Raw genomic sequence first — 23,319 nt, forward strand, 5'->3', positions numbered from 1 at the left:
CTCAAGTTACAGGAAGGCAGATTTCGGTTGAATGTCAGGAAAAGCTTCCTAACCATCAGAGCAGTCGGACAATAGAGCCCACTGCCGAGGGAGGTGCTGATCTCTCTGTCGCTTGAGGTGTTAATGCAGAGTCTCGACAGCCATCAGTCAGGGATGCTTTAAACTGGATTCCTGCCCTGAGCAGGGGGTTGGACTCAATGGCCTAAATGGCCCCTTCCAGCTTCAGGGTTCTATGATTCTGGCAACACCTCCCAGTGATGTCTTTGATGAGGAGGGCAGCTGGCTCAGATCCATAGGCCTGTTGTCCAGGCTTCCTGGACTGGGTTTTGCGCAATGGGCACATCACAGAACAAAGCGGGTTTTGCCAACCTGTGGGGTTTCTTCCTTTGTTCCCTTCTCTTCTCTCCCCGGAGGTTCGGACAAAGAACCGGCCTTGCCCACATGGTTTGGCATCTGCAGTGCCAACTTAAAAGAAAGACTAGCACGCCCTTATCCTACTGGGATGGCACCGGCTGGGCAAGCAGGCACAAAGGGCCCAGGTGCCTGCTTTCAAAGTGCAGAACAAGATGTGAGCAAGGGGAGAGGTCAACTCAGCGGGCGCACGCCATCGGCTGGATGCACTGCTCACCCCAAAGCAACAGATGGCTTTGGGATCCGGAATCCCCAAGACCAGGCTGGATTGTGACGATTATTCAAAGGGCACAACATAATCCCAGCTGTTTTGTTCTGCTCTGCTGCAGCTGGGGGCAAGGCCAGGGGAACTTTATCCGGGGGGTACTCCAGTTTTTAGAGTGCAAGAAGAAAACCTTACAATGGCCATGCTGGCTGTGGAATGATGGGAGTTGAAATCCAGCTCGGCTGGAAGGCTGCCATAGAGCTGGAACCATTTTGCATTAGAACAGGGGTGCAGAACCCCCAATCTGTCTCTGTGGGCTTCCAGTTCAGCCCGCGGGGCCTCCTGCGGCTCCTGAAGGGCGTTGGGCTTTCCCTCCAAGCCCCCCATCCCGTAGGACTTCCCTGCTGTTATCTCTGATCAGAGATATCTCGGAGATAACAGTGGGGATTCCCCTGCCTGCTGGCGTGCCAGTTGGAGATAACAGCGGGGATGCAGAACGGGGGCTGAGTCTCTTTGCACGTCGTGTGGTGTCCACGGGGGTGCTAGGCGCACGGAAAGCCAGGGACTCAAGTTTCCTTCTCAGTGCTGGGAGAGGCACAGAATTGTGTCGTGCTCCCAGAATGGAGAAAAAGGTGGGAGAGTAGGGGCCACTGACATCATCTAGCCCACGGTGGGCCTGGTGGGTGGCAACTCAGTACCCTGTAGTGCAATAAACTCTAGAACAGGGATGGTCATCAGTTGAGTAAAACAGTGGATGTGCCGGCCCTGTTTCTGTTATGTCACCAAAAGAACATCCTCACGATCTCTCCCGTAATGTAATTGGGAGAAGAAGATCCTGGACATGTCCGGGGTAGAGGGAAAGGGCTCACCAACCGGGGTTGCCTGCCTGTATGCACCCGGCTTCTTCTGTCTTTGGGACCCACCTGCCCAGGAATGATCATTGCCTCTTCTGTGTGTGTGTGTGTGTGTGTGTGTGTGTGTGTCTCTCTCTGGTTGAATTCGCAGGAGGTGGGATCTCCAGCTATGCCGCAGACCCCCCAGCCGCTGGCAGGAGCTTGGGGGCCTGCCTCGACCAGGCGCTGCAGGACGTCCCGAAGGCAAGGCACGCGGGCACCCCTCTCTACCTCGGGGCCACGGCTGGCATGCGGCTGCTCAAGTGAGACCTGAATTGGATATTTTGTAGGAGAGTATTGTTGGTTTGCAGATGCGGCCCCCAAAGTAAAAAACGGGTCCATAAGTCCACGGAAGCTGCGCAACTCGGAAAAAGGGGGCTGGAGTTACAGAAATCCAATCTCATTTGAATCTGTTGCAGATTTCTCCAACACCCCTATTTGTTGGTATGGATCAGCGCATCTGGCGTCAGTTTTGGACTTGGCCATGGGACTGTCACGAAGAGCGTCTGCATGTCAAATTCGACCACTTCCTCCCCGCCTAAGCCCCAGTAGCCCAGCTCGTACCTGGGTTGTGGTGAGCAAGGGAGCACGCTGGTGCGTGCTGCTCGATCGCTCCCAGTGCGAGCGGAAGCGGCTAAACAACCCGGAGACTCCCGTAGGAAAGCTGGAGAAATAACCCACAGGTTCTTGTAGGGGCTAAATGGTGTAGTGGCTAGAGTGCTGGACTGAGAGTCGGGAGATCCGGGTTCTAGTCCCCACTCGGCCATGGAAGCTCACTGGGTGACTTTGGGCCAGTCACAGACTCTCAGCCCAGCCCACCTCACAGGGTTGTTGTTGTGAGGATAAAATGGAGAGGAGGAGGAGGAGGATTATGTACGCCGCCTTGAGTTCCTTGGAGGAAAAAAGGCGGGATATAAATGTAATAAATAAATAAATAAATGGTGTAAATTCTCTCCCTGATTACAAAAACAAACAGACCCGCACGATCGCAAGTTGTTAACTGGCTGTGCAGGCCCGCGCTGGTGGCCAGAGAAACAGCAATGAATTCTGCACATTCATTTTTGTTTCAGCTGCTGAGCGGAGAGTCAAGCAGGTGCATTTTGACAGGTTCCCCCAGGAGCGTGGCGTTCATCGAGCTGCAAAGTATCGCCTGAGTTGTCTGCCCCCAAACCTGGCCCTGTTTCAAGTTGGGCTGTGCAGACTTCCTTCCGCCTCAGGAGATCCCCTTTTTTCTTTTTTTGACATGAACCCCAAGTTCCACCAGCCTTTGCTGGTTTTCAGAAAATAAACACTTAGAACTAAATAATGTATTTTGAGTTGAGAACTAATTGGCACTCACAGTCCTTCCACACAGACATCCATCCTGGTTGCCCCTGAAGCTTTCTTCATTTCAGCAGTATAATTTAGGCAGAAACTCAGGCCTGCTCTCTGGGGTTCCCAATCAGCCACGTCCATTTTCCCACGACTGCCCATCATTCAGGGGCTTCCCAGCTTTCGTGCAGTTTCCACCCATTCTAAGCTGCTGAGAGGAAGGCTGCCGCAAGTGAGAGGTGTCACTGCCAACCTGTGCTTGTAGGCTAACTGGAAAATCCTCACGTGAAAAAGAGACTTATTTCTGTTTGTTACTATTTTTGAATTGTGCTTTATTCTCCCTCCTGTTTAGTGCTCAGTTGTTGGTCTAGTTTAGTTTATTTCTACTGTTTTATTGGATATGATTGTTGTTGTTCAGTCGTTCAGTCATGTCCGACTCTTCGTGACCCCATGGACCATAGCACGCCAAGCCTTCTTGTCCTGCGCTCTCTCCCGGAGCGTGCTCAAGTCCATATTCATTGCATCAGTGATGCTATCTAGCCATCTCATCCTCTGCTGTCCCCTTCTCCTTTTGCCTTCAATCTTTCCCAGCTTCAGGGTCTTTTCCAGTGAGTTTTCTCTTCGCATTAGGTGGCCAAAATATTTGAGCTTCAGCTTCAGGATCTGTCCTTCCAGTGAGCACTCAGGGTTGATTACCTTTAGGATTGACTGATTTGACCTCCTTGCAGTCCAGGGGACTCGTAAGAGTCTTCTCCAGCACCACAGTTCGAACGCATCAATTCTTCGGCGCTCAGCCTTCCTTATAGTCCAGCTCTCACAGTCATACGTTGCTACTGGGGAAACCACAGCTTTGATTATACGAATCTTTGTCGGCAAGGTGATGTCTCTGCTTCTTACTATGCTGTCTAGGTTTGCCATAGCTTTCCTCCCAAGGAGCAAGCGTCTTTTAATGTCATGGCTACAGTCACCGTCTGCGGTGATCTTGGAGCCCAAGAAAATAAAATCTGTCACTGCTTCCATTTCTTCCCCTTCTCTATGCCAGGAAGTGATGGGGCCAGATGCCATGATTTTAGTTTTTTTTAATGTTGAGTTTCAAACCACTGTCCACTTTCACCCTCAACAAGAGGCTCTTTAGATCCTCTTCGCTTTCTGCCATTAGGGTGGTATCGTCTGCGTATCTGAGGTTGTTGATAATTCTCCCGGCAATCTTAATTCCGACCTGTGATTCATCCAACCCGGCGTTTCTCATGATGTACTCTGCATATAAGTTAAATAAGCAGGGCGACAGTATACAGCCTTGTCATACTCCTTTCCCAATTTTGAACCAGTCGGTTGTTCCTTGTCCGGTTCTTACTGTTGTTCCCATCTCTTTAAGAATTTGCCAGAGTTTGTTGTGATCCACACAATCAAAGGCTTTAGCGCAGTCAATGAAGCAGAAATAGATATTTTTCTGGAATTCTCTTGCTTTCTCCATGATCCAGCGAATGTTGGCGATTTGATCTCTAGTTCCTCTGCCTCTTCGGAACCTTGCTTGTACTTCCAGTAGTTCTCGGTTCACATGCTGCTGAAGCCTAGCTTGTAGGATTTTGAGCATAACCTTGATATTTCTAGTATGTACTTATCTGCCAACAATATGGTGAGTTGTAACTGTTTCTATTGTATTTTTGAATACTGATATATTTATTGCTGTTTGATATCTTGACAGTTATATTTATTGTTGGTTGTGAGCTGCTTTGGACACAATTTTCTGGAAAAGGGGCAAGCAAATGAAAAGATGATGATAATGAGGAAGAAGAACAGATACACTTGGTCTTACCCAAAAGGCCAAGAAGGGATTTTGCCCATTCCAAAGGAAATGGGCTGAAATGCTCTTCCTAAGGCCTGGCAATAGGAGCTTTAAGCTACAATATGCTGGTATTTGGGGAATTCTGGCCCCACCCTTTGCCTTTGGCCACACCCTTTTCGCCGTTGACCCCACCCACTGTTGGAATGTGGCCCCCAAGAGAATCTCTGAAATGGAATTCGGCTCTTGAGCTCAAAGAGGTTCCCTGATGTAGAACTAGGGAGCGGGAGTAATTTTTTTGCTGCCGTTAAACAGTTTGGCATTAGCAGCCCATCTGCCGCACATCGCCTTCTCCCCCCAGTCTAAAGCCTGCTGTGTCTATCTTCTGCGCAGTCTCACAGACCCCAAAGCTTCTGACAGTGTCCTTGAAGCTGTGACCTCTACACTGCAGCAGTATCCCTTCGACTTCCGGGGAGCGCGGATTCTGAGTGGAGAAGACGAGGGCGTTTTCGGCTGGGTCACAGCCAACTACCTCCTGGAGAACTTTGTTAAGGTAGGACAGGGCCTGCTGTCAGTCAGCTGGATGGATAGATTGTGCTGGGCCAAAGGCCTTTGCAAAAGAAATGCAGCATGAACCGTTCAGAGAAGCTCTCTGTGGCAGCCCCATTTCTACAGTTCAGCACAAGTTTGAGTCAACAAAGTGCTAGGTGCTGAGTGGGAATGGAGATGGTGCAGGTTCTGCTCTGCCAAAGGATTTTTGAATCTGCATTTTGTAAAAAAAATTGCCTTCCAATTAAAAGATTAAAAATTGGAATATGTTCAGTACCCAACAGGCACCCTTCCAGCTTGGGAAAGGCTGCAGTACAGAATATACTGAGTTCCCAGAAATCTAAATAATAAATTCAAGGTCCTGCCAATTTTTTTTTATTTATTTACAGTATTTATATAGTACTCTACATCCAAAGACCTTGGAGTGCTGAACAGCAGACAGGGTAAAGCATAAAAACACCATGTTAAAATAGTTTTATTCTTTTAAAAAAGGAACAGAGTTCTGATAAAACCAAGTTTGATAAGCTGCAGCCAGTCACTTGAGGAAGGCTTCCTGAAATAACAATGTTTTCAGGAGGCACCAAAAGCACCACAACGTTGGCGCCTGCCTGACCTCCAGAGGCAGGGAATTCCGAAGGAAGGGGGCCACTGCACGGAAGGCTCCATATGATGGGTTGCATTTTTGTTATCCCATAGGATTTCCCTCTTTGCTCTTGCAACCTTTCTTCTCTGCCTGCCTCATCTCTCTTGCTGTGATACCAAGCAGTGGGGCTTTGCAGGCACAACAGTATCATGGCTCCAATGGCCCCCATTGGCTTAGCTTCTGTGATGTCATATAGGGCCTGGGAGCAGCTGAGCTGCAAACCTTAGGACTGGAATTCTGATGTCTGCAAGCAGTGTTTGCTGAATGAAAGGACAGTCATTGTTTTATGGGCGTTTGAATGGCATCTTTGAGATGATGGGAGAAGCAATATCCCATCTGGGACCATTTCAGAGGCAATAGTAACTTTAATATGAAGATCAAAAACAGTGTTTCTAGTCCTCATGTTTATGGAGCAACCCTTCAAAACACAGAGGCCGCAACTTCTGGCTTTGTAAATACACCCAGCAAAGTTACTTGCCTACAGACATTGTAAGAGGCCAGTCGCTGCCTCCGTCTCAGCACCGGCCATGCAGGAGCAAAGCCCCCGCGCCTCTGATGCTAGCATAGCACGGAAATGCACAATGCTAGCAGGCTGGTAAAAAACAACAACCTTGCTACCAAGTGGCTGGCAAGGAGGGAGAGAAGGAATCGTCCCTCTTTGGTCACCCTGCTGTATTTCCAGTGTGGCCATGGAGGAAGTGGCTTTCCTTCCAATCCAGCAGATTGGTGAAGGAGGGGCAAAGAGATCCATCCCTCCCCTTGCCTTGGTTAGATTCCTTGGCGTCTTATTGCTAGTTGGGCTAGTTATTGAACACCGCGCCGGCATCAAGGGTCGGCAGAGCTGGGCACCTGCCAAGGGCCCGTGCCCTGCAGGGGCCCACTGGCCAGAGCACCTGGGAGTTGCGCCTCCTCTCCCCCATTGCAGCCTGCTTGCTCACCTGCCTCTTGCTCCGCCCTGCACAGTGCAAACTGGTTATGTGTGGATTTGCCTTGCTGGGGGCCAGGGTCAAGGGTAGGCATGGTTGGCACCTGCTGAGGGCCCACACCCCAAGAGGGGGCACCTGAGAAGACCCCCCGGAGTCGCTCCTCCTCTTCCCCATCGCAGCCCATTTATTCACCTGCCTCTTACTCTGGCCCAGACAACGGAGGCGATGAGATGGAGGAGCAGGAGACGCTGTGGCCTGCTTGCTCCCGGCCTCTCTGCCTGCCAAGCCAGCAAGCGCTAGCAAGGAGGAGGGAGAGGAGCCGCTGGTGACCACGGCGGCGAGAAAGCAGGCTCGCCGAGGGAGCGGGGCCATTGAGGGTGTCTGGCCCAAAGGCCCCTAAAAAGCTGGAGCCAGCCCTGGTTAAACACGAGGCCGTGTGCCTTCGCCACATCTTCACGAGGCTCCCAGCTGCACGCCAGGATCCAGCTTCTGAAGGGTCTGGCCTGGCTCCTCTTCCAGCCTGGTCAGCCAGCAGTGCACCCAGCCTTGTGCTTCCCTTGAACCCGCAGACCCACCGCCCTCCCTGTCAATGCCACTTTCTCTGGGTTGCCCTCTGCAATTTACGAAGATGGCTCAGTAGGACAAAGACTCTAATGCCACAAGGATCTTTGCCTCTCTGTGGTTTTCCAGAAGGGTGTGCTTCTCTTCATCCTTGGTTGACGAGCCGCCCGCCATTTCTGAAACTGTGCACTTAACACACATGCATGCATGCACAAGTGCATCCTTGTGCATACGTACGAATCCTCCCTCCATCCAAATTTCCACACTTTAACCATGGAGGCGGGGCTGGAAATGTGTATTTTCAATTGGGAAAAATGCTCATTTTTTAAAAAAATGTGCATTTTTTCAATTGGGGAAGAATGCGCACTTTTTAAAATGTGCACTTTTACCGATCAAAAATGTGCATTTTTCCCAATCAGAAAAAAAAACATGCTTGTGTTTGGGAATGCAAAACAAGCTTCAAGGAAAAATTCAGAGAGCCTCACTGAGCTTGAACGTGACATGTTCACCCATCCTAGTTACTGCACATAAAAAAGAATATGTTAGCAGAAAGGTCTGTCTTTGTATACATGCCATGGCAAATTTGAGTCTGGAGCCAGAATGCTCTTGATTGCTCTACCAAGAGAAGCTCACCTGGCACCAGGCTAAGACTTTCCTGCTCTCTCAGGTTTTCAAAAATTTTATTATGTTTGTGTTTTTATTATCTTAGCCCCTGCAGTGTGGTTTATTGTCCTAGTCCCTGCAATAACATTGTGTTGGAACATTTAGTAGTTTGGCACTGTTGACTTGATTGTGATTGCATTTCTTTTTATCAGTATTGTAAAACACCTAGAGACATTTATTTTAGCAGGTGTTTAATAAATTGAATAAATAAATATGGTCCAATTCTCAAGAAAGCCAAGGCAGCTGTGTTGGCCAGAAGAAAAATTCCAAAAATCCATATTCGGGCAATACCTTTATTAGGTAAATGCCCAGGTCATCCAAAAAAGGTGCAAGGTTTTGAGAGCTCTTCATTGGACAAGATGTTCCAAAACAGGTGTGTGTGTGAGAGAGAACAGGAGGCAGGTAAAGGCTGGCTTGATGGAGAAGTCATGCTGTCTGTAAAATGGCTCTTGGTGGCTACCACTGAAACCCCCTTTTTTGCCTCTTTCCCCTTTATCCAGTATGGGTGGATTGGGCACTGGATCCATCCCAAGAAGGAGACCTTGGGCGCCATGGACCTGGGCGGCGCCTCCACCCAGATCACCTTTCAGACGTCCGAGGTGATTGAGAGCCGCCCCACCAACGAAGTGACGCTGCGCCTGTACGGGCAGCCGTACAAAGTGTACACCCACAGTTTCCTCTGCTACGGCAGGGACCAGATCCTCAAGAGGCTTCTGTCCAAGGTGCTGAAGGTAAGGACGCCAGAAATAAGTCCCCCCGGCAGAGGAATGGGGGTCCATGTGGGTGGACTGGTGGAATCATTTCCTCCGGGATCCCAAAGATCTGGTGAAAAGTTCAGCCCGGGGTCCTAAACATGGCACTGCTCCCTTTTCTCCTGCTCTCCCTCCCTGAGCTGATGGAGGTGGGCAGGACTGCAGGAGATGGGGTGCCACATATCCATTTGCATACGTGGCTCTGGACAGTTGAACCCCAGGGGAGTTGCCTGCTCATCCGAGTGAGGTGTGGTCCCAGACAGGCAGCGGCCACCTTCCAGAGCCAGCTGGCGGTGCGTGAGTTCTCAGAGGATTCTGAGGCTGGCGTAGTTGCAATCGGGCCGATTAGGTGACGTCCTCCCATCGGAGCTGAATCCCTCGGTCCAAGGGGTGGCCTCGGAGGCTGCTAGGGCAGGAGGAACCCTTGGGAGGGTCAGCCAATAGGATGGTCCAGCCAGCTGGACCTGCAGCCTAGGTGTGCCCCGGGGGTGCCCCTCAGTCCGGCAGGCTTGCTGTGGAAACAGCGCGCTGGCGACGAGGCAATTTGCTTGGCCCGCTAAGTATGGTTCTTTCTACTGGCTGCAGGCCGAGAGGCACGCCCTGAAGGTCGACAACCCCTGCTGGCCCAGAGGGTACCGGCGAAACTTCACGATGGACAGTGTCTACGATTCCCCGTGCACCACTGAAGAGAAGCCGACCAACTATTTCCCCAGCGCCATAGTGATTATGAGCGGCTCTGGAGACACACGCCAGTGCAACGGCCACGTGGAGAGCCTCTTCCAGTTCACAGAGTGTCCCTACACCCGCTGCTCCTTCGACAAAGTCTTCCAGCCCGGCGTCACGGGAAGGTTTATTGTGAGTAGCTCAACGCATCCGGAGCCAGTGGCCAAATGACCCTGGCAATGCGGGACTCTTCTTTGGGCCTCGCTCAGTTGTGGGACTTATTTTCAGGCCACGTGAAGTAGTAACTGAATAGGGTGCATCTGGGCATGCATTGGGCGCAACTCCTTTGCCGTAGAGTAACAACTCTGAGCCTGTTGTGACACAGCTGACATTCAAGGGGAAGGCTTTCCTAGCTTAGAGGCATGAGCTGCAGTCAGCTTTAGCTCCCCCACCCATGCCACGAGCACTTCTAGGGTTATCCAAGTGCATTCTAGTTTCTAATCTTTCCCAAATTCTGTGAGCCCAAAGAAGAACATAAGAACTCCCATGCTGGATCAGACCAAGGTTCCATCTAGTCCAGCATTCTGTTCACACAGTGGCCAACCAGCTGTCAACTGGGAACCCACAAGCAGGACACAAGGGCCACAGCACCCTCCCGCCCATGTTCCCCAGAAACTGGTGTACATAGGCTCACTGCCTCTGGTACTGGAGGTAGCATAGAGCCATCAGGACTAGTAGCCATTGATTGCCTTCTCCTCTATGCATTTATCCAGTCCCCTTTTAAGCCATCCAAGTTGGTGGCCATCACTACATCTTGTGGAAGTGAGTTCCATAGTTTAACTCTGCGCTGTGTGAAGAAGTCCTTTCTTTGATCTGTCCTGAATCTCCCACCAGTCAGCCTCATGGGATGACCTCCAGTTCTAGTATTATGAGCGAGGGAGAAAAATGTCTCCCCCTCCACACCAGGCATCATTCTGTAGACCCCTATCATGGTTCCCCTTAGCCTCCTTTTTTCCAGGCTAAACAGTCCCAGACGTTCTAACCTTCCCTTGTAGGGGAGATGCTCCAACCCCTTGGTCATTTGAGTTGCCCTTTTCTGCACTTTTTCCAGCTCTGCAAGATCCTTTTTTAGGTGTGGTGACCAGAACTGCACACAGTATTCTAGGAGTGGTCACAGCATAGATTTTTACATGGGGAGTATGATCCTGGCCATTTTATCTTGATCTGCTGCAGTGGGACTGCACGTTGCACGCACGCATGCCTCATCTTTCTGTTTTCTGCGTGCAGGGGTATGAAAACGACTGCCCCTTGGTGAAGAGTGTTCAAATGACACCTCATTCCCCCGCTCCGCTTGGAAAGCACTTGCTTGCATCATTAACCTGCGTGCCTTGGCTCACACAGCATGTGCTGCCCTTGAATCTTGCCGCCTGCTTTAGTGAGTACGGCCTGCAACCCCCTGGTGGTCCCCTGCAGACTCCCTTTTTAATATTTTACTAGTGAAGGGCCCGGCTTTGCACGGACTGGAATCACCCTTCTTTTGATAAAGTGAAGCCTCCAAGCAAACGTGCGCAGCTGTCAAGTTGGACGCATCACCCCTCCCCGCCTGAGTGAAGCCGTGACAGTTGGCTCCCTGAGACACAGCCCCTGCAATGGTGCAGCCCTTAGCCCCCTAAGGAAGAGGAGTGTCCAGCTGCTTCATTCCCCTGAGGGGTGGCTGCCCCACAGTAGTGGGGAGCGGGCTGGCATATAACACTGTCCACTTAGGGGGTGGCTGTTATGCTGAAAGTCAGCCTGCACTAAGACTGCCCCTGTTTTTTTTCAGAGTAGGGTCAGAGGTAAACTGTTTTAACTTTTGTTTTAACAGCCCATTCATCCTTTCGATTACACAGCTGCTTGGGGATGCTGGGAAATGTGGTACATCCTTTGGATGTTCCATTCATTAGCCCAGTCTCTTATGTCTGCAGCTGTAAAATGACTCCCATTAACAGACTGGATTTGTGCAGGTACTCCGTATCTTCTGATTATGCGGTCCAACCCCTTAATAGTATTTTGCTTAGTAGCTCAGGGATATGGATACACCAATACATATCTTGAGTAGGTATCCACCATTGTCAACCAGTATTGCCACCTCCCAGGCTGAGATAGGGGCCCCACATTCATTCATTCATTTATAGTAATAAATAATGTAATCCGCTTGCCGTGTCTGTCCTGGAGCCTCACCCCTATTCACCTGTCCCACTGGCTCCTCTGAAAGAGGCATCTGCTTGGGCTTTCAACATAGCTCTCACGGGGCGGCTGCTGCACCCACAGGACAGGGGATGCCTCTGTGCAAAGCCCATCCCTGGGTAGCTTTGGCACCTAAGTGCCCAGACTTCTCATTAGCTCATTGGGCCACATTAACATCTGTTCCCACTGATCCTGTACAGGCAATGCTGTCCGAACGTTAGCTAATTGGTCAGCAGCCTGATGGTACAAAGCTGCAGGCGTTCCTGAAGCATGCCCAGCAACATGTCCTACACAGACTGGGATGCACTGGAGACATTGGCTAATCTGCCTCCGTAGCTTCTGACCTCACAGCACTCCCAGTTGAGTCACCTCCTCTGTGGCCAGGTACACGCTGCTAGTGCCCTGATCCCACAGCCTCACCTGCCACTGGCTTAGCCACTCACCCGGGCATCGTCTAGAACCCTTGGCCATGCCAGCCACCTCCCGCTGAGTGTAGCCTCTTACTACTCCAGTTGTTTGAGCTAAATGTGGATTCCCAGGCGGCCGCTCTGATCTGTCTGTGATGAAGGGTCTTGCTTCTGCCACACACACGCTCCCACCTCCACCTCCTGTCCATCCAGGCCCATCCTCAGAGTCCCACATATCCTGCCCCCCGTGTTTCTGGATCCGAGTCCCGGGACGTGAAAAGTGCTCTGGCGTTGCGGGGGTCGGGTTCACAGCCCCATTTTGCCTGCTTTCAGTGTCTGAGTTTAGCAAACCGAACAGCCATTGCGGTGGCTCATTCTCCCCCCCTTGCACGCTGCTCAGCGCTTGCCGCAAGAGAGCCTACCATTGCTTTAAGGCGCCGATACCATCGGATTATTGCTGTACCTGCTTCCGAGTGGCTTCTAGTTGTTCCCACACATGGCGGAGCGCTGTGAGAAGGACCCATCCTGGCCCCGTCACTGCGTTCTGCCCCCCTTTCTCCCTGACACCCAATGTGTGCATGCACTTACGCACAGCATGGGGGCAGGGCTCCCATACTCGGCCCTCTTGGATTCCCGCGACACTTTGGATCCCCTGCGACAGGGGCCCTCAGTACTGGAGTCCCCGGAGCCCTGGCACTTGTGCCTGGCCATCTGGGGATGCGGCTCTGGCCAGCCTCCTGCTCAGCATCCTTCTTCCCCCACCCGGGTGTTGCCACCGAACCCTGTTCGTGATGCCAAGTGCCTTGCCAAGAGGCAAAGGAGCTTAAGAGGATTCGGAGGCAAGGAACACACAAATGGGCAGAAGTTAGAGATTGTATTAAGTAACGGGCAAAAGTAATACAGATCAATGAAATCTACTAAGCAAGAGAGGCCGACTTCCCTGTCCAGTTGTCAGGAACTTTGATGCGGACCTGGGCCGTGGAGGTGCTGCGTCTTTAATGCTTGCATTAAAGGGATTGGCTCCTTGGCTGGGGTTAGTCCATTGGCATTTAACTTGGAGTTCCCATCATTCCATGCTGGCTGAGGATGATTGGGGTTGCAGTCAAGCTCGTCTGTAAGGCACCAGGCTGGGAAAGGTTAACACATAGCATTTCTAAAACCATCACCAAGGTTAGTATATCACAGTAAAGACATCCTCTGTGTTTTTATACAACAGTTGTAAAATTTTGCAAGATCAATCCATTCTTCCCAGATGTTTTTTTTAAAAACACTCTTCCACATAAAATGCAAATAATAAGCACATTTGAGTGATTCTAGCATTTCCCAGGGCAAGCATTGGTGGCTAACATATGTTCGGAGCCAGTATTTTTGCTTTTAATATTTTAGCTGAAGCCAACAGATTAGAACAATGACTTCTCAATAGACTTTGGGATTCTAGCTCCTTCTGGGTTAGCAGTTAATACAGTAACTGGGTTGAGAGGAATAGTAATACTTCACATTTAGTCTTTTGCTAATAGGCCCTAGTTTGGGGGCAACTTGCCAGACATGAAAACAAACAAAAAACACAAATTGCGAGAATATGGCTACATCTCTAGCATTTGCCGTTCATTGCCGAAAAAAATTGCTTTGCCCTCCAAGGTAGGTTGCATCCTTGAGGAATCATGTTATGATGGTTCTCTTCTGACATCAAGCATGGAGATATCTTGAGACCTGTGGATTCTGAGGTCATCCTCAAGACCTGAAGTGAGAGGAAAATGTGGAAGTCTCCCCCCCCACCCCAGTTGTAGTGCCACAAAGTTGGCCTTAACATGGCCACATTGACAGCGTCATTATGGACAAGCAACATATAAATGCAATAAATAAATAAATAAATAAATAAAATGTATTTTTAAAAATGTGGGCTGGTGAGATAGGTGCACTTCCTTCCTTGGGCTGGATTCAACCCAGCAGATTAAGTTTTAACAGTGGTAAATTCTGGGGTTTTATTTGGTGTGGCCTTCCTAAACTGTACAACATGCCCTTCTGCCAAGTCGCATTTGCCCAGAGTGGATCCCACTAAGGCCAGATCTACACCTTGTGTCAAATCATTACGATCCCATCATGATAGCACTCTGTCCCTCCTGCACATTTACACCTCGTAGGACACACAGTGACACGGGATTGGATAATGAGGAATAAAAAGCGGGAAATGACGCCACAAGAGCAGTATATCAAATATGAAATGTGCCCCAACAGTTATCAGTGCACTTCAAAACCATGATAAAGCGATAAAGCAGTAGTGTAGATCTAGCCTACAGCATGGCGTCTTTTTACACAGAGTGACGTTTGCAGGACGATGTTGATCCTGGGTATATACGCAGTTGGATTCAAGATCTTTCAAGCTGCCCGTGAAAAGGTGTATTACGCCAGATTACTTTTTAAAAATCCAATTAATATGGGGACATTTTCTTGAATTATAAGCAGAGTGATATGATTCACCACAAAACCAGTGCAGGCCAGTAGAGACATGTGCATGACACAATCCTTTTTTTCTATTTTTTAAATATGACTATCCAATTTTTGCTTCATGATTTTACTAGCATACATAAAACCTAGGGAGCGCCTCCTCCCCTACGCCCCGGCCCGCCACCTCAGGTCCTCTGAGGGCTCTCTGCCATGGCTGCCTACTGTGAGACTGGCAGCCACATGCAAGAGGGCCTTTTCCCTCGCCGCCCCTCAGTTGTGGTTGAAATGCACCTGCTGACCTCATCGAACGTTTTTAAGCAGGCATTAAAGACGCTGTTATTCCAGCAGGCCTCCCCTTCTGAGAACTTTCATTCCTCTTTGTTGACTCTTGTATACTGTTTTTATGCTGCATTGTTTTTATTGTTGGGCTTTTTTGTTAAATTGTTTTTAACTTTGTGTGCTGCATAGAGTATTTATATATAGGCGGGTTAGAAATTGAATTATTATTAATAATAACAACAACAACAACAACCTTTACTCTGGAAATACAGGATGATATCAAGAAGGGAAGGGAAAACCTAAAGGAGAGGAAATGGGTACAGGAGGGGTAAAGACTGGAAAATGAAAGAATCTAATAAACTGTTAATAACAAAAAACAATGGTAAATTCCAACCTTTGGCATGCCTTGAGTACCAGGCTGCTCTCTCAGTCATGGCAATGCCAGCCTCACCTTTCCCCTCCTCTCCTTTTCTTCTTTAGGCCTTCTCTGCCTTTTTCTACACCATGGATTTCATCCAGACAGTGATGAAGAGACACGTTGCCACGCCAAGCGACCTCAAGGATGCGGCCGTTGACATCTGTAATACCACATGGTCCGAGGTGGGTTTCTCAGTAGTTTGCTTTTTACCGATGTAACCAGGCCAGAAGCCGAGTTTTGAAAACGTCAGTGATGTGTTTGTCTTGTCCAAAACTCAAACCTGAGATTTTGAAAGGTTTGAAATTCAATTCCAATTGAAACTGTAGGGTAGGATTGTGTAGTAGGTAGAGTGCTGGACTAGTGAGGAAGAGACTAGAGATGGGTGAGAAATGCGATGGGTTTACATTTTAATATGAATGTACCAAATTTCCCACATTTTGTGATGCAGTGAAATTTAAAACTGGGCATGAAATTGCATATAATAGCAGGAAATGCACACCAAAATGCATACAGTAAGATAAAGTGTACATAATAATGCATCAATTAGGGGAAAGTGCACATGAAACCTGCATTACATTAGGGGAAATCACTTTATTTATTTTTATTTTTTTATTATTAAATTTATTAATCGCCCATCTGGCTGGTCACCCAGCCACTCTAGGCGATGTACAACATTGTGCTCTTAGGGCACAATCCTACTGGGATAGATGGCCACCTAATTCGGAGGCAACTGCCTATCCAATGCAGGGCAGGAGAAGCGTGGAGGGGATTGTCCCCTCCACGCTTCAGTCGCCCTGCTTTTGCAGCTAGACAGCCGATTTCAGCTGTCTAGCCGCAGGAAGGCGGAGCGGGGGAGCGGCTGCCAGATGACACATAGGATGTGTCGTACTGGCATTTCCGCCTTCCCCGCCCCGGAATGCCCCCAGGAACACCCTGTTTTCGCCACTTCATGCTTTTCTCCTGAGCACGGAGTCGTTCCAAGCTGCTTGTGAGGCAGCGTGGGGCGGGGGGAGGTCGGTTCCCGGAAACTGACGTGTCTTATGGCCTTCTAGCCGCTGACTAGCGACCATAGGATTGCTCCCTTAAGCATTTTATTTAAGCACTCTATTTAAACAAATACACATTTTCATAACCTCTGTACTAGTTTCATCATTGTAGGTTTCACATATATTTACTGGAGGATCAGAAGGATCTATTTTGTCCTACGTACAATGATACTGTTAAATTATGTGGGTTGTGATCTAATCCAGTATTTTCATGAATGATTATACCATTTAAGATTGAAAATTTTCCCAAATGCTGACAAGTTGTTTCCAGGTATGTTTTGAGGCATGAAAACAGCTTCCTTGAAGCATGAAAATATTTTACAGCGTGCAAAAATGGCTGTTCCAGGAACAATTGATTTGATCCAGAAAAAAAACAAATTTTGAGAAAATTTTCAACATGTTCATACTTTTAGATTGTCCACATTGTTCAGGATTAAAAATTAGATCACATAGAGATCTAACTATGTTAGATGCATTAGATTTAGAAAATGCATACAAAACTGTATATTGGGAAGTGTGTAAAAATGTGTACATTTAGGTAAATGCACACAAAAATGTGTATGGATTTTTGTGCAGACTTTAAAAAAGCAAATTTGCAAATGCAATTCAGAAATGGGGCTGAGTGAACCTAATGTAGGAAACCAAGAAACTGAGTAGAATTGAGCTTAACAGATCTGTCCATTCTTAGGGAAGATTCTGACTGAAACTCTCACTTAGCTGTGAAGCTCACTAGGTGACTTTGGGGCCATCTCTCAGCCTAACCTACCCTGCAGGATTGCTGCGAGGATAAAATGGAGAGGAGAAGGAGGGCCATGTAAGCTCCCTTGGGTTTTGTGAAGGAAAAGTGGGATATAAATGCAATAGATAAAATACTTTCCCCTTCCTTCTGAGGGGTTGGGATAGGGCAGAACAAGGGACACTTAGGCCTTACCTGGGAGTAAGCCCCATTGAACTGAATGGGATTTACTTCTCTGTGGAGATGTATAGGATTGTACTCTTAGCTGCTTAAAGAAACAGAAGCTACGTGGGGAGGATCAGCGAAAGGTGGCCAGGGGCTCAACAGTCCTGCTTGGAGGCTAATGCAGTGGGATGGGGGGCAGCCCAGCTGAGGCTGCAGGCTAACCTCAAACACATTGCAACAGAAGCATCCCCCGCACCCCAACATTCAGGAAGACGCGCTCATACAAGACGGCCATATGCACACACACGGAAACTCCCCCCCCTCACCAGCCCTTGTACAATGCCACTCTGGGCTGTTCGCTCCCTTCTGTATGCAACATGCAATCCCTTGGAATAAAGAAGGCAGAAGAATGAATCCAGTGCTGCTTGAAAAGTGCACGCTGTGAGTGACAAATAAAGGGACTTTATTTTTGCTTTGGAGCAAAATTCAGGCATCTTCTTTTCTCTCCCCACTCCCTCCCTCCTTCTTTCTCTCCCCCCGTTATGTCCGGCAAATCCAGCTCCTTCGGAAGGCACCATACCTGGAGGGCAGGTTGGCCGATTACTGTTCCACTGCCACCTTCGTCGATCTGATCCTCATGAAGGGCTACAGATTTGACAGTGGCACTTTCTCCAACATCGCCTTCCAGAAGAAGGTAAACGTTTTGATTGGGGCAAGGGTACGGCGTCGGAGGAATCTGTAATGGGCTCAGATGTGTTTAGATTTCTAGGAATCCAACCTGCAGATTCTAGTGGACTGTCTTTTTCTGAGTTGCACATCCCACAGGCTCATGGACCAGTTTCTAAAAAGCTTTTGGGGGAGATTTGCGCAAATTCACACTAGCACTGATGCGCATTAGCACTGAAATTCTCGTACATCCCTTTAAAAATCTGATTCCGTCAGCGAGCAGATGACAGAACAAAAGACGTCTGACAATCCATGAAACACAGATGGAATGGATTTAACAAAATCCATACAGCCCTAGACATGGGGCAGCCGTGGGCTAGGAGTTGTACAGGGCATAGGAACAATGTGGTCACTGCCCCTTGGTTGCTCATGGTCTAAGATAGATAGATGGACAGGGCAGGGTTGGAAAGGGAGAAATGGGGTGCTGGGCATACGAGTCGTGGGAGGGTCAGGGGGGGTTGGAGAACCAGGTAAGGGGTAGCCATGATAGCTCCGGATTGGGCAATGCTGAAAAAGCCAGGTGGAGAAGAGTCATTGTGGGGTTTCAGGGATAGATGGGGGACAGCTGCTGTTCAGTGTGTGGGGAGGTATGGAGGTAGGGTGCAGGAGAGGATGGGGCAATATCAGCTGAGTATAGGAGAAGGGGGAGAGAGGGAGGACAGACACAATGGTGGAACATTAAAAGTGAGGACTAGAAGCTTAGTAAGGCTGTGTGCATTGAAATAACCAAGTATTCTGTGACCCAGACTGAAATCTGAAGTCTGTCTATAGTTATTTAGATAGAGCTATTTCCTCTTCCTTGTTTTGCAGCTTTCACTGCTTTGCACAGTTTGTTCTGTTTCTGCTTGTTTCAGAGAGGGGCAGTGAGTTCCCTCCCCCCATCCGCCCAACCCTGATCACTGGAAATCTTCAGCTACCACGCCAGGGTCTGGGTTTCCATCTTGCTTGCTTTCAGAACTTCATACGGGCTAGAAACTTGCTTTATTTCACAATAGCGACAACAAAAGCTGCTGTGCTTTTCAGTAAGCTGAATTCCTTGTGCAGAATTCTGGCATGACGTGGAGGGCTCCGGAAGGGGAAGCCGTTGCAAACTGGGGTACTGAAGTGAGAGTGCTTTCTGCCGCCAGCCCATTACACCGGCTGCCCGCAGCTCTGTGTTTGCAGTGAAAGCAGCACGACTGGAGGGAAAGGGATGAGTCTCAGTGTTTCTGCTTGCAAAGCCCTCTTGAACGCGGTGTGCCTTGTTCTTGTGTAGGCTGGAGACACGTCCATTGGCTGGGCATTGGGGTACATGCTGAACCTTACCAACATGATCCCGGCCGAAGAGACCAGCTTCCGGAAGGGCACGGAGTACGGCCCTTGGGTGGCCCTCGTCCTGCTCTTTGTCGCCATCATCCTGGTCACGCTAGGAACCATCTTCTGTCTGCTGAGATCCTCCAAGGAGCGTGGGATGGTGTAGAGGCGGCCCTGGACTGATGGGAATTGAGGTGGGCTGGGCTGGGAGAAGGATGCTGGGAGAATCCATCCCGGCCTCCCCGATCGTGAGGCTACGTCGGCAGCCCAAGGGGTTCAGCTTCTTGCCCTAGCTTTTTGGCTCCCCGTCATGATCTGAACCCATTGCCTCCTGTGTTCCCAATCCCCTGCCCCTGGACCCCGCAATTAGAACCTACAGGAAGAGGGCTGTAGAAGAAACAAACACCAGATAAAGGGATGAGTCTCTGAGGGCTGTGAAGAGGCCCTTGTGTGGATTCTTGAGTCCTTGGTGCTCCAGTCTAGGAGGGTCCCTTCCATCTCTGACTTTCCCGAAGTGCTGGCGAGGATCGCGACTTCCAAGAAAAGAAGGTTGCCGTAGTCTCCACTCACAGAAAGGGTTCTTCTGGGCTTCACCAACTACTCTCACTCTGCTTGTACATCTGCTTTTAAAGGCTCAGGGATCCCAAGAGAGATTTCTGTTACCGTGGGCCTGTCCTAAATGCTTTGTCCTTGGCAAGGCTCTAGCCCCCGTGAAGCAATTGCGAGGGGAGAGGGAAAGGGAGCATCGCCATCAATCCCTTTTGGGTTCGACCGTGTGTGTTCAAAAGCACATGTGGTGATCCACAGGGGAGGCCTTCGACAAAAAACAGAGGTGCCTTTTAAAAACGGCAACTGTTTGTTTACCAAAAATGTATCGTGGTAGTTTGAATGGCCTAGGTGTGTGTGTGTGTCTACACCCACCTTAGATTTGAGATGCTCTTGGAGGGTTGAAATCAGATGGCCCGAACCGCTTCCCTTGAGATGGCTTCCTTTATTTATGTAGATTTTCCCCCTCCTCAAAGAAAACCTATATAGGTGACTTTCTCAACATTACAGGCCCATCGCCTCAACTCGTGCTGTAGGAGGGAAGATGTGTCAGGGCATCACCCTGTCGCCCTGAAAGATTTTTCCAGCATCAAATGTTATGGGAGAATCTCTGTTTGGTCCCATTTGCCGATAAGGGATTGTGCAAAAATATCCCTGAAAACAAACACACATATTCAAAGCTGAATTTTAATTTTTCTCCCATGTTTGCTCCGTGCCTCTCTCCATCCCAACCCCAACCCCGCTTGAGATTCCCCAATTCAGGAAGACAGTGGACAGCTATGGAATGATTTTCAGTTACTTAAAGCAGCTGTCTGGCCCCTTTCCCCTTAGTGGTCTCCCAGCTTTTGCACAGTATTTCTCCTTCATTTGAAATGGGTGACATGCCTCTCCTAAGGCTTAACTGCTGGTGGTAAAAGAGCTTTTATCTAAAACATGCTGGTAGTTCGGGTATTTTTTGGCGCTTTTGCCTTTGGCTCCACCCGCCACTGGAGCCTGGCCCCGAAGAGCTTCCCCAAAATTGAGTTCAACACCCAGGCTGAAAGAGGTTCGACACCCCTGACTTAAAGAGTAGAAAAGCACCAGGAGTGGTCCAAAGTGCTGGAGACCGTCGTGGCTCGAACCTCTTTGACCCACCCTTTTTCTTATTACGGTAGCAGGCAAAAACTGCATTCAAGTGTTCCTCCCAAACCTCCAGAGACAGGCTCTGGTTGCGTGGTGGTCATAGCACTGGAACCAGTTTTAACTGGGACATCTCTGCAACACAAATGAAGGATCCCTGGACCCTTTGGGGTGTCAACACATGTGAGTGGAGGGGTGGGTTCTCTATCAAAGGGACTTCAGTACCCAAGATCCTTTGAGAGGTGCTATGGCAACTGAAGTGGAACAAGATCAAACCTTCATGTGGATCTGACATGTCAACATTCAAGTTGGGACAGATAGAAAGATGGCTTTAAACATGCCAACGTAATTCAAAATGAAGCACAGAGGGTGAAAACAACAACAGGGTGTGATGAGGGGAGACTTTGTTGAATTAAAGAAAATCACATTTGAGGCTTGGAGCAAAGTGTGGGGATCTGACATCTCTGTTGCCCCCTCCCCTTCCGGCTGTTCTTATATCGAAGCATTGCCCCAAATCAAGCAGCAGCCCTCACAGCTTGCAAAAATATTTTTTCCTTGCACTTTATTTGGTTCTTCTCTCTCCCCTGTCCCAAAATGCACATCGTTGATGCTCATTAACGTGTACTGTATTCTTAAAACAACATACAATTGTATAAAAAGGATGGGGTTGTGTTTAATCTGTTTCCATTTTAAATAAAGTGATGCTTGGCTTTAAAAAATTAAAAAACAATATCCTGTGGACACTACGTTTTGCTGAGGAGTTATTGATCACTTCATTGCCATCATCTCTGAACAGCAACCACAAAGCTGCCACAAAGATTCAGCAAATATCTCTGCTGTTAATAGCAGTTCCTATCAGAATAGCCTGAACTGGTTTCCCCTACACAGGTTGAGAGATATTTTGTATTTTGTAGTGGAGATGTGTGTTTGCATATTGGGATTATGGTTTCTGCTCCAAGATGTTTTGAACTCTTGTGATGGGGAATGCCCAGTTTGCAAGACCCGTCTGGATCAGACCTGTGGCCTCTCGAGGCTATTATCCTGTTTCCCATAGTGGCCACCCAGATGCCCAAATGGGAAACCCTCAAGCAGGACATGAGTACAATTTCAGCACCCTCCCGCTCCTGTTCCCCAACAGCCAGCATTGAAAGTAGTGCTGTGCTGAAAATTTCTCCCCCATATTTTTCAACCATTCTCATTCCGTTTGATAGAAAAGAAACTGCTTTTGAAAAGTCATTCAGTGGTGAAGAATGTTTTGGAGAAATTCTCATGGGTTGGGTTTTCTTGTGCTTACCTTACTCAGGAGGTGGCCGAGGAGTGTGTGTGAGTGTCTTGCTTTTATTGTACACTCATCACTCCAGCAGCCTGCAGCCTCCTCAGCTTCCCGCACTTCAGTTAAAGCTCAGGGGCAGACATTGTGGGGTCATTCCTCCCCTACAGCCTTTTCAGATCAGGAAGCACAGGCAGCCTGGGAGGCAGCTGAGCAATGGGGAGATGCGTCACAGAAAGAAAACACGCGCTGCACCGTTGACTGCCTCGCAGTGATAAGGTAAGCTCAAAAACATCACAAAAATAAATTACAGAACACCCTGAGAATGAGGCAGAACAACGGAAGCCTCTTTTATGGGGGAAGAAAACATTCAGGGAATTGGAGGACAGATTTAGGCACAGCAGTAGCCTGCAATGTGATGGATGGAAACGGGGGGCCAGGCTGCCAACACCCTTAGAAAGAAGAAAGAAGCTGTGCTACGACCCCTACCATTGCTGAGCCCTACCTGTGAGAAACTTGAGAATTTCTCTTCTGCCTGGAGCAACTAGGTGATGTCCCCCCAGCCCCCATTTCTCTGCCCACAAAGAAGGTGGAGAATTTCAGGTGGCCGTTTGCACACAGGCCGTTTGCCTCTAATTGAGAGACATTCTCTGATCCTAGAGGCAGCCCCCAGCCCTGAAGTGCTTTGTTTTGGCCATAAGATGGTGCTGTCACGCCATAGAAGATGGGCTGGTCCTCTGAGTGACAGCCTTATGTTTGGCGATGGGCCCCAAAACCGAGCTCTTCAGGTGGGTAGGCGGGGCGTCACTTTGCATCCTTGCACAGCTCTGGAGCGGAACACGGCATTCGATTTGAATGCGCAACGTTATTTATTAAATTTCTATACTGCCCAACTGGCAAATGTCCTAAGGGTGCTTTACAAGCATAACGCGCACATGCGCGCGCACACCCCTGCCACCCAAAAACCCCACAATAAAATAACCAAAGGAAATATAAAACTATAAAACTATCAAAATAATACAATATTAACATTAAACATTAAAAGCATTAAAGAGGCAGCTGTAAAATTTAGAATCTGAGCAACAGATTAAAGGTTAGATGCCTACTGAAAGAGGGTCTCAACCTGGCTTCCAAGGGCACAATCCTGGGCATATTTAGACAGAAAATGCCCTACAAGCCCCAGCACGTGTCTTTAGGGGCCCTCCTGATGGAAAGCAAGAGAGGGGGTCAAATGTGTCTCTTCTTTAGCGCAGGCCTGGGGAAAGTGTGGCCCTCTAAGTCAT

General features: G+C 48.9%; 1 protein-coding gene across 1 annotated transcript in view; it reads left to right on the forward strand.

Moving 5' to 3' along the window:
* The window catches only part of ENTPD2 (ectonucleoside triphosphate diphosphohydrolase 2), a 40,205-nt gene extending 18,697 nt beyond the window's left edge, over positions 1-21,508 (forward strand). The window contains exons 3-9 of the mRNA XM_084821082.1: positions 1,622-1,772; positions 4,997-5,156; positions 8,446-8,676; positions 9,283-9,552; positions 15,198-15,317; positions 17,642-17,776; positions 19,064-21,508. Of these exons, the coding sequence (XP_084677208.1) occupies positions 1,622-1,772; positions 4,997-5,156; positions 8,446-8,676; positions 9,283-9,552; positions 15,198-15,317; positions 17,642-17,776; positions 19,064-19,267 (1,271 nt within the window). The 3' untranslated portion in view covers positions 19,268-21,508. The remainder of the gene's footprint in view (positions 1-1,621; positions 1,773-4,996; positions 5,157-8,445; positions 8,677-9,282; positions 9,553-15,197; positions 15,318-17,641; positions 17,777-19,063) is intronic.
* Positions 21,509-23,319: the final 1,811 nt, after the last annotated feature.

Source organism: Heloderma suspectum, chromosome 14, assembly GCF_057233095.1.
Source record: "Heloderma suspectum isolate Gila_16-S chromosome 14, 16-S_ref, whole genome shotgun sequence".
Lineage (NCBI taxonomy): Eukaryota > Metazoa > Chordata > Lepidosauria > Squamata > Helodermatidae > Heloderma > Heloderma suspectum.